This window comes from Haliotis cracherodii, unplaced genomic scaffold (genome assembly GCF_022045235.1).
Source record: "Haliotis cracherodii isolate W230 unplaced genomic scaffold, xgHalCrac1.p SCAF_13, whole genome shotgun sequence".
NCBI lineage: Eukaryota > Metazoa > Mollusca > Gastropoda > Lepetellida > Haliotidae > Haliotis > Haliotis cracherodii.
Genome location: NW_027266268.1, coordinates 32,582,105 through 32,602,322, shown reverse-complemented (window position 1 = coordinate 32,602,322; position 20,218 = coordinate 32,582,105). Strand labels below are relative to the sequence as shown.

General features: G+C 37.5%; 1 protein-coding gene across 1 annotated transcript in view; it reads right to left on the bottom strand.

The window, feature by feature from the left end:
• Positions 1 to 20,218, bottom strand: part of LOC139458628 (uncharacterized) — a 43,729-nt gene that overhangs the window by 13,841 nt on the left and 9,670 nt on the right. The window contains exons 2-10 of the mRNA XM_071240051.1: positions 6,588 to 6,805; positions 5,483 to 5,572; positions 4,853 to 4,982; positions 4,303 to 4,435; positions 4,005 to 4,098; positions 3,669 to 3,734; positions 2,188 to 2,330; positions 1,298 to 1,347; positions 469 to 583 (exon numbers count right to left, since the gene is read on the bottom strand). Of these exons, the coding sequence (XP_071096152.1) occupies positions 469 to 583; positions 1,298 to 1,347; positions 2,188 to 2,330; positions 3,669 to 3,734; positions 4,005 to 4,098; positions 4,303 to 4,435; positions 4,853 to 4,982; positions 5,483 to 5,572; positions 6,588 to 6,805 (1,039 nt within the window). The remainder of the gene's footprint in view (positions 1 to 468; positions 584 to 1,297; positions 1,348 to 2,187; positions 2,331 to 3,668; positions 3,735 to 4,004; positions 4,099 to 4,302; positions 4,436 to 4,852; positions 4,983 to 5,482; positions 5,573 to 6,587; positions 6,806 to 20,218) is intronic.

Genomic DNA, 20,218 nt, shown 5'->3' with positions numbered 1-20,218 from the left:
AAGGGATTTAACCGTAGAAATTTTTATGCTGAGAAATTGCTTTATTCACACATTTAAGCGTCCGTGAAGATCTGGTGTAGAATAGGTGTACAGCAATCCTTACTTGCCCTAAAAGGGGACAATGCTTGTGGTAAGAGGCAACTAACAGGATCGGTTGGTCAGGCTCGCTGACTTTGTTGAAGCATGTCATCGATGCCCATTGCGTCCCGATGCTCATGACATCAATCATTGGATTGTCTCGATTATTTACAGACAGAGTGCGACGTAAAACAACAAACTAACCAACCAACTTGAGATTAGGTTAACGTGAATAGCAACAGATGTCCAGTACATGTGTCTTTTCCAGGTTTTGCATGTCGCGTCCGATGTATATATAAGTAATCTAGCGTAGATTCGAAATCACTGGCGACCAATAAATATGAACTATTAAAAAAAAAACATGGTAAACTATACATTAAAAACACTTACGCATGTCCGACTTCGTGTGTTGTGACGAGTATGTCGTCAACCAGGTTGTCAGTGTATTCCACAGCTGACACACTGTTATATGGTGTTTCACATATTGTTCCTACATATGCATATCCTGTGACAAAACGACGTTGGAAACTGAGCATGAAACACATTAACATATAGCAAGAAAGCGTATGTTTTTAAACCTTCTTTAGAAATATTCCAGGAATTTCACAACGGGTGTTCCTAGAAATGGGCTTCAAACCTTCTTCAGCGTGATGAGCGAACGCTTCAACCACCAGGTTACCCAACCACCTCATGTATCAAGAAATACCTGCTGTTGCCGTTTGCATTGCTTACCTTATTAAGGTAGACTCAATTATGAAGGTTACAGTGATTATATGCATTTATGATAATGCGAAATATGTGGATTTCCAGATGTATTGTTTTCTACCTGAATACACAAAACGCACGGTAGCTGGATGCCGTTTTCAGGAATGTTCTGGGACGAACAGATGAACATGAAAATGACAATACTCTTAACACTGGGTAAAGAACAACACATATCTCACTATGATTTGTTTGTAATATGTGTAAAGCAAATCCTTAGCCATTTCATATCTCAATTAAACAGAAGTATATTAGTTTTCCTGATGAAAATCCAGAGGCGATTTGAGTAATGTCTTTCCTAACACGAATAATTATAATATAATATGACCACAATTAGTTTTCCTTTTGAGTACACATCAAGGTATCCCCGAACCAAGTGTTACCAAAGGCATGTATACATTGCTAAAATATTTAGATTCTCAATCCAAAATCAAAAAGAAAATATACTACGACTCACCAAGCAGGTTTCTCGTTTGTCCGGTTTTCGCCACAATGAACAGATCGTTCCTAAAACGAATTGGTAACATGACATGATCTTTGAGCACCAACAGAGATTTAGCAGGACAGAGAATCACCATATTAATGATAGCCCTGGATTCTTTAATTGATAGAGTTAATTAAGTTTAAGCATAATTTCAGTCATATATCTACGTGTTAGATTTATGTTTGATGTTGTAAAGCGTCAGTAGCCAAATTGCCTTGTGTCGTTTTTTCTTCGATTCATTGAAAATATTTTGTTTCCGATGCTGACTTTTAGCTCATGTTTTGTTGTGAACCATGAATATGCTGCCGCCAGAAGACTCCTGGACATCTTGAGCCTGATACCATGTCAGTATTTAAAGTGTTTTAAAGCTGAAATTTGAACCGATGTCGAGTGTTCCTTCCTATAAAGTGTTCATTACATTGCTGTAAATGGCTCTACCCTTGACCCGATGTGAGGGTATCAGACGTGAACATATTACCACAATACCGGAAACATAATCAGGGCGAATTTGGGATTCCAGCCTACGATAATCTGATGTAAGTGGTAAATATTTGTAAATGCAGAAATAACGAGATGTGTACCCAGAACATTGGGGGAAAAAAGGTAGTGGGATAGAAAGAAAAAAGGTTGTTTAGAGATATCAAGAAAAGCCGATCTAGAACGGACAGAGTGAGCGAGTTCAAATTCAACCCTGCATCACCAGTGCTTCAGACAAAAAGCAAAGAGAACTAATGAATGAAAACAAACACAAGTACAACACGGGCAACTAATACAGAGATAACACAACAGGGAATAAGATGGTCAGGGAAATGTGTGAATTTAATATTCTTTAAATATACTTTAAGCTGATTGTGACAACTCACGCTGTGAACACAATAATGTGGTCATTGTCAGGGAATCCTGGTGTGTCAGCCTTCCATTGCCTTGTGCCACTGAGAAGTCTATCACCATCTATCTTCGTTTCATTAACTACAGCACTTTGGAACGGTCGTGGTAACTGCACATCCTAAAATGGTATATGGAGTAAAATGATACATACAAAATAATGATGCATGGAGTACCATGATACATACAAAATAATGATACACGGAGTACAATGATACATACAAAATAATGATACATGGAGTACCATGATACATATATAATAATGATACACGGAGTACCATGATACATACATAATAATGATACACGGAGTACCATAATACATACATAATAATGATACACGGAGCACAATGATACATACATAATAATGATACATGGAGTACAATGATACATACATAATAATGATACATGGAGTACCATGATACATACATAATAATGATACATGGAGCACAATGATACATACATAATAATGATACATGGAGTACCATGATACATACATAATAATGATACACGGAGTACCATGATACATACATAATAATGATACACGGAGCACAATGATACATACATAATAATGATACATGGAGTACAATGATACATACATAATAATGATACATGGAGTACCATGATACATACATAATAATGATACATGGATTACCATGATACATACATAATAATGATACATTGAGTACCATGATACATACATAATAATGATACACGGAGCACAATGATACATACATAATAATGATACATGGAATACCATGATACATACAAAATAATGATACATGGATTACCATGATACATACATAATAATGATACATGGAGTACAATGATACATACATAATAATGATACATGGAGTACCATGATACATACATAATAATGATACACAGAGTACCATGATACATACATAATAATGATACATGGAGTACCATGATACATACATAATAATGATACACAAAGTACCATGATACATACATACTAATGATACATGGAGTACCTAGAGACATACATGTATAACAAAACGATACATAGTGGAAGGTTACATGTCTTAAATTAGTGATTGAAGTTGTTTATATCCAACAGAAATCCTAGGCTCACATATTGGAGTGAATCAGATTGTTTAATTATTAACGATAATATCAATATTGTCTTATCATAACCATGTTTTTGGAAATTTAGTAATCCTGTGTTTGTTGTTATTGTGCTTTTGAAAATGGTTTATCTAGCTACTTTCTTTGGGGTAAATCTACCGTCATAGCTAAGCTGAATTGTGTTTGGTACATATGAACTGTGATGATAGGTGATGTCAACATAATACCTTCACACAAGGTAAACTTAGTGTCACCTACACAGTGACGCTATCAGATATCACCATCAATACAGCATAAAATAAAAAAAGTTGTTACTTATAATATAACACGCCAGTGTTTGTTTACCTAACACCCCTGGAGGCAAACATCTTACCTCAATGATATATCCTACCAGGTTTATGTTGTACAGAGGGGACGCCTTCTTATAACGGAGATCTACCTGTTATGGAAAGGGAAATAGTATGTTAAGGTTACTTAACTCTACAGGAAAAATGATAATAAGATCATGACAACATCTAAACTCGTCAATTTCTATCCGAACTAACCCATATTATCACGTAAGCGATCTATGCTAAACTGTTTAATTTACCTAATGATTTCTTGAATTGTCAAAATATAAAGTAGACACAATTTATGGATAACAGCTTCTTTAATACTGTAAACGTCGCCTTTACAGTATTCATGAAGTTGTTACTAGTAGAAACCTCACCCCGTTTACAAGATGTGCAAAGTGTCTTTTGATGCCTTGTTTTGTCTCCTGGTGCTTTAAGGCTTCGGATAGCTGGGTTGCTCTGGAATACCATCTGTCACATACAAAGGAATCAACTACCAGAAAATGCGTTGACAAGATAAATTCTCCCATGGTACACAATACAAAGGATTTATTTGCAGGGATTGAATGGCAAATGTATTTATTATGTCAGAGATATTAATATCTTGCTAGGTAAGACACATTGCAGTATGAGATTATTGATTGGTTTAACTGTTGTGAGGTAAAAGACAAGTACCTTTCATAAACAGAGAACGCTATCACCGTAATAACGTCCACGTAGATTGGCTCCTGAATCTGGCGCTTCTTCCTCAAGGATTCTGATGCCATCATCTCACTGTCACTTCCTGACTGACCGTTCTCGGCATCATCTGAATACAATACACAAATGTCCATGTGACATTTACTCATGTGATTTGTAACCTATACGTTAACCATTTCTCATTTCTGTTTCTTGATAATGTGCAATACAACTTACTATCGGTTATCAGGCCAAAATATTATTGATTGTTTAGAACCAGTCTTGCATTCGCGTATCTCTACAAATATAACCTTGAAAAAACGCCCCTCTCCATTTTCTTTACTTGGTCGTGTCATAGTCGACACTACCATGTGATAATGTCAGATAACTTTACTGTCATAACGGACCGACCATTTAATATTTGGGTGCAGCCGGGATTTTTGTGTGACAAAACATACAATATTCTGAAAGGAAGAGCGAAAGAAATTATTTTTAGAACATCCAACGGATGATTTATTTGTTTCCGTTAAACCGACGAACACCTTACCATCATTATCTATTGGTGGAATGTGTACTGGGGAAGAAGTAAGTGTGTATTTGATATCACTGGAAGCTGATTCTGTTCCTGACGGCTTCAGCTCATACATACTTGGTCCACTGAGCATGATAAACCCTTCCTGGTGTATAAACAACAATTGTAATTTGCATCTGTTTCATGATTGGCGTGTTGAATTACATTTCATAGACTCAAAATATATATCTGTTAAAACTATTTTTATGACCTTACAATACAGCTACTTTGGTGAACTTTCAAAAGATGGAACAATCTGTGGCTCGCACAATAATTCTAATCCTTGTATTCGAAATGTCCGCCTCAGTCGCGAGTGATATGAACGAATTGTAGCACATGTAAACGAAATGCATTTTATATGAGGCGTCACGTTCATAAAGACATAAACCTGTTTTACTTTAAAGGTATTATTTAAATTGATAGCGAACTCCTTCTGGAGACATTTCCTTCTGGTTCCCATCTAAAAGGAACTTGATGTATAGAACTATCTGTACAATCGACACAGGCGTTCTTCTGTTGATCTTAATTGATTATGGGCGCATCATACAGATTATATCAATTGCCATTCAACATTTTCATATTAGTTTGAAAAGTGGTGACACATACAAATGCATAATACGGTTGGTTCTCCTCCTTAATAACGCAGGTAACCTCGACGTTAGCCATGTGAATCACATCCTGGTATTCGGCTGTTCCCTGAAAGAAAATTAAAAGGTATGTGTTAATAATTACAACAGGAAATGACATTCTTTATGAATAGGAGAGTGTCGTTTTTGAATTAAGCTAATGCCTAGCTAACCCTTATGCATATCAGGTTAATATGAGCTTTATGACATATATTTTCCAAAGTTAGCAAGTGACGTATTTGCAGATATAGGTGCGACACTTCTTTCTTTGCTTTTTGAAACGCCGGTATGTATCACGGACGGTTGTTTCCTTGAAGATTAAATATTCTTGTGCTAATAAACAAGACAGAAATAAACATGGTTAAGATTGTAAAACATTTTTTGTTTTATTTTGTTTGTTGTTTAACGCCGGACTCAATATTTCAGCCATATTTCAGTGTTTTTTAAATATTCTCGTCTGGACATGACAATCCAGTGATAGACATCAAGAACATCGAGATACGCAATTGCTTTATTTGTTTGTTTGTTGTTCAACGCCCCACCCAGCACTATTCCAGATAAATGACGGCGGTCTGTAAATAATCGAGTCTGGACCAGACAATCCAGTGATTGACATCACGAGGATCGATCCACGCAGTTGGACTACCATGACCTGCATGACCGGCAAGAATGATTCCCGAAGGCCCATTCTACCACGGATCTTCATGCGTCAAATGTTTTTGAGAAGGGTAAAGTAAATTTCTATATAAAAGATAATAGTGAAAAATGATTTTATCAATTTTGAAAATGAAATATGCAAATGATATTTTGACAATTGTTTACACACCCCACCCTTTAGATAATGTAAAAATACATTTTGACTTGGTTAAATGTCAAGAATGATTATTGCATCGATAAAAGTCTCACAAACAGTTCGGGGTTAGTTTCTTGTATTTTCAACACCCGTACATGCCCTTTTGCTCATATGCTTAAACGATCTCTGTAAAAATTGATATCATGAATATTTAAAATACTACATACGTTCTCATCTAATCTGCATTATAACAACTCTTGCAACAAATACTGAGTTATGACAGCAGTCTCACCTCCAGCTCCAACACTGTATCCCTGACGATGATTGGGTTCCCCTTCTCATCCTGTCTAGATACATATACTGGGGTTGTTTTCTTCACCGACGTGCTGGTCTCCAACTGAAGAGTGACGGAGTCATTGTGTGTCCTTACACTCACTGTGAACTCCCTGGGGAGAGTACAGTCTCTCAACCCTGGATTTGGCTTGAGAATGTCAACGGAAGCTCCTATACCTAGAAAGAAGAATGATATATGTCAGATATTTCATTCCAAATGAAGGTTGTATTCTCAAATATAATTCTTCACAGATAATTCCAGCTTGGTAAGTGGTCTAATGAAGTATGTGGTATAAGAGCACTTTGGAAATAGAAAAAAATGCTATCACAACAATGCAACCACTGAGTGTTAAATACTATCAATAATAATCCAAAATTAACGCAGTAAAATAAACATATTCATGTATACCATTTCAAAAGTTATATTTAATGCATGTTACCTGTCATCTTCCAAACTAAAACAACAAGTTAATTAAGTTTATCCGCTAAGTAAAAGATATAATACCAGGATAAATTCATTTATTAGCGGCATGAAATATTGATGGGCCCTGAGAGTTACCCCCCTTTGGTAACGTTGACTATATATACAGATTCAAGTCGCGTATTGTCTCTTCTTGTCGATGTTGTCAGAACGCTATGTGCAGTTAAATGTAACCAACGTCTCGCCAATCAACAGTATGCCACGAGGCAAGAAGCTACAGAAAAGAAAGGCGAAGGAAGACGGCCGAAAGCGTCAACGAGATGAGACAGAGGGGACAGACAACGCAACACGGATGACGCAGAACACTGACGGGACAGGGACCACAGGTGGCTACAAGAGATTGAAAATGGCGTTTGACAAGACCAAAAAGGAGCCAAAATCAGGTGAGGCGGTTTCTGTTTCAACCTTTCCATCAATCAACTTAAACCATGAACAGGGTGGTCAGTCGAGTGGCCTAACTAGTTCAGAAATTGCTGAAGATATGAACGATACCCCCATTATTTGGTGTGTTCAAGACAAGATAAGCGACCCATTGCCACAATCACTGAAAGAAAAAATCTGGAATTATCATTATTATCCTGAAGACAACCCAATCAGGATTTGTTGAATCACAGCATATTGGGATGGTAACATTGGTTGGTTCTTTTGTTGTTTAACGCGGCACTCAGCAATATTCCAGCTATATGACGGCGGTCTGTTAATAATCGAGTCTGGACCAGACAATCCAGTAATTAATATCATGAGCATCCATCCACGCAATTGGGATCGATGACATGCATCAACCAAGTCAGCGAGCCACCCGATCCCGTTAGTCTCCTCTTACGACAAACATAGTCGCCTTTTACGGCAAGCATGGGTTACTGAAGACCTATTCTATCCCGGATCTGATGGTAACAATGAATAGTAGGGGTGGTATTGAGGTTATGAAAAAAACCTTCAGCCAGCATTGTCTACATGCTTCCTTATTTACATGATCGTTTCCCTAAAAGATTCCCAGAAAAGCACCAACAGTAGATTAAGTATATGAATACCAGGTAGGCAGGACAAAAATATGATGGTATAGGTTCGAGATCATATGATCAACATTTTAGAATTAGACAGGCACGCGATCCCAGCAATTCATGGGCAAGAATCTATCCAGATTATTGGCTGATGTTCAAGAACAACCACTCCAAACAGAGTATGCGGACTAGATCACCCCAGTCCAACATGCAGGGCCGTCGCCCATGGCCATGTTATGATTACAACTACCGGTAAGTATTCCCATTCTTGTATTCAGTGTACCAAACATTATCCCATGAAATCCTGCAGATTTCGAACAAACCAAAATAAGCCAAAAGTTTCAGCTTTCCCTTGAAGGTTTCTCACCCATTAAGACTAGTGTATTGAGAATTTTGCTCGAAAGGTATCCGGATCGGGATCAGGCAGCGGCAGCAGAATTAATAGAAGGTTCTACACAGGGTTTTGTTTTGAACTATAGTGGTCCTCGTAAGGAAACAGAATCTCCTTACATAAACTAAAATCTGCAGAAGGAAACACTGCGGTCACTCATGATAAACTTAATAAAGGAATAAAAGCAGGGAGAATGTTAGGTCCGTTCCAGTATCGACCAATACCTACTCGTAATCTCAGGATATCACCAATAGGTATTGTACCTAAAAAAGAACCAGGTCAGTTTCGAATAATACACCACTTATCCTGTCAGATAGGCTCATCAGTTAATGATCACATTGAGGAGAAGTCAGCATGAGTAAAATATACTAGTTTTGACAGTGCAGTTGAAATAGTTCAAACTTTAGGTAAAAGCTGCCAGTTAGCAAAGTCTGACATAAAGAGCGCTTTTAGACTTTGTCCTATTAATCATTCAGACTTAGGAATAAAATTCAAGCAACAGTATTATGTGTATATGTGCCTACCCATGGGATGCAAGGTAAGTTGTGCTCTCTTTGAAAAGTTTGCATCTTTTCTTCAATGGGCTGTCCAACAAACAATTCAAGCTGGAGATGTTTTACATTATCTGGATGACTTTCTGTTTGGAGGTGAGATGAATACAAATGAATGCAGCATAGCACTAGATACTTTTATGAATCTTTGTGAAGACTTGGGGGTCCCTGTAGCACATGAAAAAACAGTACAACCTTGTACAAAGATCACCTTTTTGGGCCTAGAAATTGACTTAGAGGAGATGTTGGTCAGGATTCCTCCAGATAAAATTGCCAAGTGTCTGGATCTACTCTCGTAATTAATGGGAAAACGCAAAATCACTTTGGAAAGGATGCGGTCTCTCATTGGAACCTTAAATTGTCTATGCAGAGCTATCCCTATGGGATGTCCTTTCTCTAGAAGAATGATTGACTCCACGAAGTATGTTCACAAACCACATGACAGGATTCGCATTACTAAGGAGATCAAACTGGATTTATCAACATGGTTCTTCTTCTTCAGAAACAACAAAGGCACATCTGTATTTCATAATAGGTTATGGATGGATAATTATCAGATGCACCGATAGTGCAGGTGCAGAAGACATGGTATTTGGGATATATTTCAACGGAAGATGGGTTTCAGAAAAGTGGCCAAAGGAATGGATTGAAGCTGGTTTCCTTTCTGACATTACATTTTTAGAACTATTTCCAATAATCATTGCAGTAAACCTGCAAGGTCATCACCTCCAACACAAGAAGGTTGTTTTCAACACTGACAATCAAGCGGTTGTGACCATTTTGAACAAATTATCTGCAAAGTCACCGCGGGTTATGGTACTCGTAAGAGCATTAGTTCTCAGCTGTTTGGAAGTTAATCTTATGGTAAGCGCTGGTGCAGACGTGATGCATCGTAAAAAAACTGTATCGTGATGTCTTCAGAAATACAATTTCTTGCAACATTTATACTACGAGATAGTAAGCCTAACGCTTACTCACCGGTGGAACGTAGACAATATCGCTAATATAGATATCACGTATTTGAATGTTAATACTAAAGACAACACTCATTATTTTTGCAGTGACGATGTAACACTTATACACGTTTATTGGTGACTTTCATAAGTTTTGCTATTAATTTTAATAACTTTGTTTTCACATATACAAGTAGCAATACCCGACTAGCCTGTCATACATACTTATGGGGCAGTTTTCAATCTTGTACTGACTTACTCTGGTGTTCCTGAGGGGAGGTTATACCCCGTTTTTTCTGGTAATGCTATTATTACTTCAATTTTATCTAATGACACCCTGTTCTCTGGATCACGGCTCCGTGACTATCCAAAACAATTAAGATGAACATTCAGATCAAGTACACGAATAAGTTTGTTTTGACGCCACAATCAATCAAAGACCAATGCTGTGCAGTTTGATTACACACTTCTACCAGGTCAACATCGTGGATCTTTTTCTACCTAAAGAGAATCATAGTTCATAATGCTCATCCATCTATTGCCTACGAAAACCGTCCCGCTCAAGATGAACTTACTTGTTGTTAAATCCATCATCTATCCCCCCGTTCTCATTTTCAATAAATGTTGTTCACGAAAGGTTCCTGAATACATTAATCGAGATTACGCTATCCGCATGGATGACCTATTTCTGCATAGATATATCGATCTAGATCGGTGACGCTAAGCCGGTGACCCGTACCCAGATCCGGACATACCAGTGGAACACTCACTCACTCACTCACTCACTCACAATCTATCAATCTATCAATCTATCAATCAAACTATCAATCAAAATGGAAATCGAGTGACGGATGCTTGACTAATTGTCAGTCTTCGTTGCTAGTGGTACCAGTTACCGGTTTGGGCTAGACGAAGCATTGACGAAGCAAAGAGTTTAATCAGACGTCTCCTTGAGGGAGACTGGTATCACACCTGTGATACCTGGCGATAAGAAATATGACATTGCATACCAGGCCAGCAGTTAGACGTATCAACGTATAATCGTAAATTCTCCTCGGCGTAATATATATCTTGCAGGTGTACGTAAACAGGATGTGTTTGGTAACTTGAGCAGGACGCACATGTGCACGAAGGGATGGTATTTCAGATGACAAATGAAAGAAGACAGAAAGATTGTGACCCAAATTTAATGTCGCACACACGAATTTTTATTAAATGAATCCTCGAGAGTCAGTAAGAAAATAGAAATAACTGCCTTTGTTCTGTAAATCTCACCAATCTCACCAGCTTTCGCCTCTTCCTTTGTGGAATGAGGTTTCACATTTGTAAAATGATCTCTGTTATCTGTCTGTACCATCAACTTAAATGCCCTCACCCCCTGCAGTTTTCCCGTCCCATATTACCAAGCAGGTGACCCACAAGGAGGAATACGGCCCTCTCCCTCAGTCAAGACTCATGAGGTATACTGTGCCTACCACAATAAGTTGTGAATACGCAGCCTTGCTGTGGCTAAACATTTTGTAACACTTTGGCAAACTTTGATATGTAAACAGCACATATAATTCAGTTTTATTTCATCTTAACATATCAGTTGAATCCCACTTGACCTTTGAAGATCCGATTTAGAATAGAATAGATTTACAGCAACCCATGCTTGCCGTCATAGGCGACTATGCTTGTCGTAAGAAGCGACTAAAGGGATCGGGTGGTCAGACTCGCTGACTTGGTTGATTCATGTCATTGTATCATTGCGTGGATCGGTGGTCGTGATATCAATCACTGGATTGTCTGGTCCAGACTCGATTATTTACAGACAACCGTCATATAACTGGAATACTGCTTCGTGCGGCGTTACATAAAGAACAACAAAAACGGAAAAACGGATCCAACTTATTTTGTGGATACCATAAAAATAAATCAAACCAATAGATCGTTTTAGCTAGCTAAATATATAAAAATAGTCGATAGTCATATTTCCCTCTGTTGGTCCCACGTGAAATGTTCTTCATGAATACTGTTAATCATGAAATTAACGCAATAATAAGTCAGCACATTAATGCGAGTATAGAAGAACCCTGGCCTCAAATGCGTCATGACATTTATGAGAGTAGCCTTGCAAAAATCACTGTAGTCTCACAATTTAAAGGCCTACGTCCCCTATAAATAGTGGACCTCTTCCAAAGGTGGCAGTGCCAACCTTGACTTCAGGCCGTTGAAATGGTACAGCACTTGGACTGCTCTTTTGAAAATATTAATAGTTCTAAGGCTTATCCATGCTCAATTTTTAGTCCATTTATTCCAGGGATTTCAGAGAGTACATCAGCCTATAAATACAATGTTCAAATAACTGCCATGAATAGATATTTGAAAAAGAAATTTGAAAATTCTAAAGAAATTCAAAACTTCTAACGTTTGACAAGTCCATCTGTGAGAGTTGGGAGGGGTGAAGGGTGTAGCCAGGGACTGTAAACACAGCCAGGTCGTGGAGGGGAATGCAGACAGATGGCTATCTGGGACCATTACCGCTGTCACCACAAGTGTTTCAGTATGAGAGTATAATGATAAATGAACGAAATGTTGGTAAAGAGACAAAACATATGCTTTTTCAAAGAAAATACTTTTAAATGCTAAGAAAGAGGTGGGATTCATAAAGTACAATTGCACATATATAAAGAAATTTACACAATAATGACAATGACACAACATGATTTCTTCTCTAACATGTTTCAGTGTAAATAAATAAATAAATAAATAAATATCACGATTGCTAGTAATTTTCTTGCATACCTATTGACAGAAAGGAATTCCTAATGTGAATAACCATGGATAAAGCTTTCTCATAAAATGACTCCAAATAGCATTTTGATAATTATAGCTGGGTTTGACCAATCTTTTCTTTCCTGGTGCATTCCTGTGACCACACAGTTCAGGGGCCAGTCTTCTGGCAGGTGGCACCCATTCACTGGTGGAGTCCCTATCTACATTCTCATTCCAGTGTAAAACGGCCAAATGACTTCTCCTAAAATATTCAGATTTGCCAAATGATACACGTTTATGGTGAAATACATTCATTACATTGTTGAAAGATTCTACATATGCAGTGTCCATTGCTGAAAGAAAATCTTTTGGATGTTTATAAATAAGACTGTTTCGAAGTGCAACAGCTAACAATTTTTCTGCTTTCGGATCAGTTATAATTATCTTTGATGGTTCATAATTTTTCTCTCTTCTGCACCGGGAAGTAGGATTGCATCTATCATGCACATTTTTGTAATTTGATTTCATCTCCCTCTGAATTCCGCAAAGCGTAATTAATGTGTGTTCTAATTGAAGAAAGTTTGTCACTCAGCTCTTCATGCCACGTGACACCATGTCTGTGCTGAGATCCACTGGAAAGTTTCTTTAGCTCTCTTTCCACAGCCTTCAAGGCATGCCAGGTGTCATTCTGGTTGAGAGTGAGATGATGGTGTGTCCGAATGTACTTGTTTATTGACATGTTTCTGTCATGGGCATGCACTCTCACAGATACAGGTCCATCTGGGTGCATCTCCAGATAGGTATTGATCCTCTCCGTACCGAGTCGTTCATGGCGCTGTGACACTGAATCCTCCTCCTTGGTAACAATTTCGTCTCTCAGAACTTGATGGCTATTTATTCCTATGCACACAACATCCGTGTGCTGAGAGTTCTTACGCCATCCATGTCGCGCATCGGTCATAATGTCAATTCCTGCCTCAGCATCCTGATCTGACATGAACGTGATGCCGATTTCTTCTCTCAAAGCATTGTCACAGCTGTCTTGATATTCCGCTGCCACACAGTTGTTATAGACAGTTTCATCACCTTGCATATTTTCTCGCATATACCCAAGAGATACATGTCCAGTATTGGCAGCTTGGCACATGCGCTCGTACTGCACATGGAGCATTCCACTACAGAAGTATCCATGGGCCATTCTATAGTTGACGAGAAACTTTTGATTTGGGAGGTATGGTGACGATGCCCATGGGGCGAGAGATGTGTTGCAGGTCTTACAGGATATATCCAAAACCGCTGCATGTCCACGGCAGTACTTTTTAACTGCAGAGAACTTTGCATTTCTGCAAGTTCTTACATGATCAGCAGTCATATTTGCAAGTGTATCCACAGACTGAACTGCTGTCATAAATATGCACTGGTTGACATCCCCCATGTCGGTAGTGCTGTAGTTTGGTGTCATGTCAGGTGCATCTTCCATAGCTTCATCTGCATCCTTTGTGTGCGCATTTATGTACAAGTCCAGAATTCTTTCAATGGCTTCTGCATTGTTCACTTTGAGACCCTGCATATTGCCTGTAATAATTTCTTTTACTCTGCACATCTTCCTCTTTATCCTGTCCTTCACATCTGCCCCACACTGAAGTTCCAGGTTGAATCTCTCTTGCCTGCCATCCTTTCGATGGGTGCTGTTATATACCGATTTCTTTCCAGGATCCATGACTAGTATTGCGATTCACTGATGTGTCTTGTCTTGTATGAAGCAAAATACAGACTGCAGTTTTTTGTCATATGGTCTATAATTTCTATGGTCCTGGGAAAATGCCAAGGAATAATTAAACAGGAAATGCCAAGAGGTGATGTTACATTTTTTGTCAAGATAAGGAAGATTCATTAAACTGAAATATTGCAAACTGGTCATTACAGTTGAATGACACTTCCTCCAGACTAATATTGATAGCGGTCATTCCTGGGACAGACAGTTTTCCTAAGGAAATGGGAAGGGTCATAAACAAAACAATGCTCGTTTAACTACAATCGCCAATATGCCTTCCATATAGTGTCTTGAACATCTCACTAGAAGGTACCATTTTGTAATCTCTCACAAGCAAGAAGAAAATGGAAAACCGTCATGTTTTATGCCTGTTGGTTACTGACGAAATGGAACAGATCATAGATGGTATATTTACACACCATGGTTGGGAACTGAAACGTGCATTGCCTGCTGATCATGCTGGAGATCTGAACTGCACATCATCTAATAACCCACAAATGACATCAGAAGATAACAGAGAAAACAGTGAAGAGAGTGATGACCGTGAAGGGGATGATTTACATGCCCCTATCCCAGCTGACCAAGGAGGAGATGGGGATCAAGAATGCCCCCACTGTTTATTCAATCCATGCATTACACATGAACAGTACAGACAGTCTTGGATGCCATCTCAGAATGCCTTTCCTAGCCTTAGAAACCGTCAATTCCGGAAGGTACTATATAAGAAATATTGGACATTACTCCGAAACATGAATGTGTGGCGTGATCCACGATATAGCACGATATATAGCCAGGAAATGTTCAGCTCTGAGACAAGACAGAAGGATGACATACTACAGGTGGCATAGGAGGGACATAATGCCCAACTGTGTTATCAGGAAAACAAGACAATGGATGCCTAAGACTGACAGGGAGGAGTATGTCGGACATCAGTGGGAGAATGTGTAGAACATTATTCTTTGGAATGATTGATAACTGGTGCAGAATTTGGTCTATTTTGTTCATTTCTATAAAAAGGTATGATTATTTTAATACTGTAATCTTGTTCCTCATTAATATTCAGTATACATACAATACAAATACTATCAATGAAAAGAAGGAAAGAATGTAACAGAAGTTGAATAGATTCAACATTCACATAATGGAATTCTTATGCTGATTTCCTATTGTCATAAAAACAACATACACAAAGATATTTTGTATTCACTGACAAAAAATAATTACTTAAAATGTTTTTTCAACACATTTTAGGAACATTTTCTGTAGAATTTTTATCATTCTTTTCTCCACTAAATTTACATTAGAGGTGCCATGCGGTGACATACGGCACACGCCTACATAGCCCCATGACCAAAGCAGAGATCTCTATCAGGCTCATATTTCAGTCACCCCTCTGCTTGGTGAGCATGGGCTAGGCTAATATTTTTCTCCCATGGGAGAAATACTCGGGCCTTTAATAATGTAGTATTGGCTGATAGATGTTCGACCAAATAATATCATTTGTTCAATCAACTGTTCATCAAATTTCCATTAATGTATGTTACATTGATAATATCTTCATGGGTTTCTTCTCTGAACGTATAGTGTTGAGGACTGCTTCAGTTGAGGATAAGTGACATAAATAATGATGATATTATTTTGATATTATTGTCATTATTATTCCTTCAGATCATTAAAAAGAGTTATTATGTTTCACATTAAACATGGAGAAAGAGGTATGGATATTGTGGAGATTATTTTTAGCATCGACATTATTAACATAATTCTTAAAGATATTATGTTTTGTTTATGGTCGCTCTCAGCAACTTAAGGATATTACAACATACATTTAAGTTCAGTTGTATTATTAAATTTGTTTTATTTTGCAAATGTTACAGAGACCTGATAAAGTAATATAAAAATGTGTAGTCGCTACTAAAAGTAATCATATGTTAGATTTATCAACCGGAAATATTGCACACCAAAGGATAATTATATATCATGACACTATTCTATTCTAAGTCAACTATATTTGTATTTGCTATTGCTACATGATTGGTTATGACACGGATACGTCATGATAAAGCAATGAGAAATTGACATTTGATATAAGACATCTACGCGATAAATCGCAAAGAACAAAGAAGAAGGAAGCGATATTTATTTCACGATAAAACCTTGTTCTATCATGACGTCATTTATGGAGATTCGAACATGCACTCGCAACTTGAGGACGTCGTAGATTTGATGTTATTTGTGAGAGGGAAGTGTCCAGTGAGTTGTTCCCAATAGACGTAGCTGGGGAAGGTAGATAAATGCAATGCCCGAACAATCGCATCAGAAAGTAGGAGCGAAATGTTAATCGGTATTGGGAGAAAAGGTGCAGACGAGAAAATTGTGAGAATATGCGGGAAAGACCAAATTCAAACCCACCTGTTCATAAAATGGATTTATCTGGCATTGCCGCGGTCGTACGTAATGTTGATATCTCATATAAAAAATAAACGAGTCGTGGTCGTTGTTTATCGTACAATAAACAACTCCGACTCGCGGTTGGTTTCTTAATTACATGACCATATACACTGACATTATATCACAGTTGATTATATCAGTTGACAAAAACGACATAAACCGTTCCATCATCACAAGAAACCCTTGCCAAAAGTAGCGCCAACTGCACGATTCCGACAACACCAGGAGCATGCATGTTTAATTATTCACCTTATAAAATGATGACACTGGGTGATCGCAAAAAGGCGAGTTCATCCCGATCCACAAGTGGCACCCGCTACACACACATGCAAAGGCAAGCCAATTGTTCAGCCGAAAAGGCACGGAAACACACGGTACAAGTCAAAATAGAGAATTGCATCAGACATCATTTTGGTCATTGATACGTCAAATCTGGAAATGCCAGCTACACGTCCAAAACAAAGACCAAGCCAGGACCCGAATCCTTTAAACCCGCCAAAACAAACCCCTGAGCACGAAGCTTGCCGAAATCAAAAGTTCTGTTAATAACATACATTTTCTCCTGACCTAAAGTAATCTATACTAGTTCTGAAGTAAATCGTATTTACCCGCATGAATCGCCTTATGTCATTTATTCCCGATAAACAGAGCATGCACACTTTCTGACAGTAATGTGGGGTAAGTCACGCACCAAACCTATACTCTCGATATACATGTTGCTCTTACTTAAAACACTATTGGGCTAACAAGATACGTATATTAAAGTGCCATGCTTTTCTGATGTGCTGTCATTCTAATTCGAAATAATGACATAAATAGTTACCACTCACCCTTCAATATTTTTCAAGGTCGGGTTAATCACAAACATATTTGAATATATACCACATCTATACTTACCTGTACTTACCTTTATACTTTAAAGAATAAGGTGTGTCTGTCATACAGACCCCGAAACAAATATTTGGCAAAATGGAGAAAGTCTCTTGGCTCCTTTTTGTTATATTTTATAACTATTGTTTAACAACTGTTTTTTTCTGTAAAATATGTTCATTTCAGAGATGAGATGTTATTTTAGCATCAGGTCTGTGGTACGTTCACTGCATCAGCGTTGACATAAAAACGATTTTTACGTATATAAATACATACAGGGGAAATGCTTAGCATTTATCTTTTAAGGCAGAATGTGGGACTTGCTTAATACATATGTATGTGGACATATATGTATGTACATTTGGATGAATATAGATATACCTCCTTATAGATAGTGATCGTAGATGATTGTAGAACGTGCACGAAGAAAATGGAATAATTATGTGGGTAATCGGGTAATCGGGTAAAACGTTTAGCAATATTCAGCCATGTTGCAATTACGATATTGGTTTCCAACATACAAGACGGACCATGAAATTATGACTTGAATTTGGACCTGGCTTTCTGGTGTGATGTAACACCCCATAATCTAATGTAGAAAAAGAGCTAAAAGCACGAATAAAGATCACAAGATGAAACTTATGTATACATCTGGGCATATATTTGCGTAGAATTACTACGTTAATTCATCAGTATATATGTATTTTGCGCAAAGGATATTGTAGATCGACGCTTACATGCGCATATAACCTATTCACCAGTGCTCTAAAATTTAATTCATTTGTCTTTTGATACATATAGATAGGAACATGGAGAGTCTGTCTGAAGAAATATAGACATGCATGGGACCTTTTGATAGTTGTATTCACGGTTAGACAAACGTTTAGTCTCTGAAAATACATTATTTTGGTTAAAACGAGAAACTATATCTAAATTCAAAAAGAGCCCAAGTGAGATGGAAAAATTTCAGCCTGAACCCGTTGAACATCTAGGCTTTGTTTCATTTGAGGCTATAGCATTGCAGCAAGGCCTGGGCGGAAGGGAAAATAATATGGTTTAGGGACTGTGAGACAAACTACATCACGGTCTGTATCGCCGTATTGATCTTTAGAGCTACGAAATTAGAGCCATCTGAGACAGCCACCCGACACATGTTTGCACCCATCAGATACCAGTCACTACTGTCACTACTTCTCTCTCCAAACGAAAAAAACCCCGAAAAATGTCGGAAGTGTATATTTTTAATCCTTCTAATTTGCTATTTAGATACATTATTTAACTTAAAAGTAATTATATAGATATCTGTGATGCTGGTACCGTTTTGTCGCCATTGTGTAGCTATTGTGGAGTTATTTTGAATATCAAATACATGTCTTGAAATATAGTCTTGTAAAAGAGTTCACCAAAGAACCATATGCAGCCATTTAATTGGCGTGTATGGATATATTATCAATTTACTTATACACACCTATTATGGACATATACAGAATTTCATTGAACCTTATTATTAAAAACATTACCCATGAAGATCCGGGTTAAAATAGGCCTTCAACAACCCATGCTTGTATTAAGGCGACTAACGTAATCTGGTGGTCAGGCGTATCCCAATTGCGTCTATCGGTGCTCTTGATGTCAATAACTGGATTGTCTGGCCCAGACTGGATTATTTACAAACCGCCGTCATATAGCTGGTTTATTGTTGAGTGCGGCGTTTAACAACAAACAATCAAACAAAAACTACTATTAAGGAAGAGTTCAGGACGACTTGCTTTATTCATATATATATGTGGACATTTGGATGATATAGATCTACCTCCTTAAAGATAGCGTTAAACAACAAACAAAATCTATTATTAAACACCTTCCAACAATGAGAAATTAAACTTATATTTCTATATATTCTGTTATATTTATAACATAATTTGATTCATAATTTAATTATTGTGTTGCTTTCTTCCCTGTCATTCAATGTACATGTTCAACCCCCTAAACCTTTAATATTTCATTTTTCACAAATGGCTACGTTAGTGAGTTGCCTAGATCTCTCGTTACCTACATACACGAACAGATTAAAATAATTTGTTTTACTATCATATTTCTGTTTATCTAATTCATAATACGAAATTGATATTTCATTGATCACAGTAGGGATCATATTCGTTTATATCACTATCTGATGCCTAGGTTTTATTGCAGAAATTATAATTGATTCAAAATGTAGGAAGATACACAATTTGCCATTATTTGACTTATACATGTAAACTGTACAAAGTATAATATAATGATCAGAATGCCTGTAACGGGTAGTATTTCAGAAAGAAACATTTGTTGATAAGTCCCATTTTTTCAGATATGCCCTTC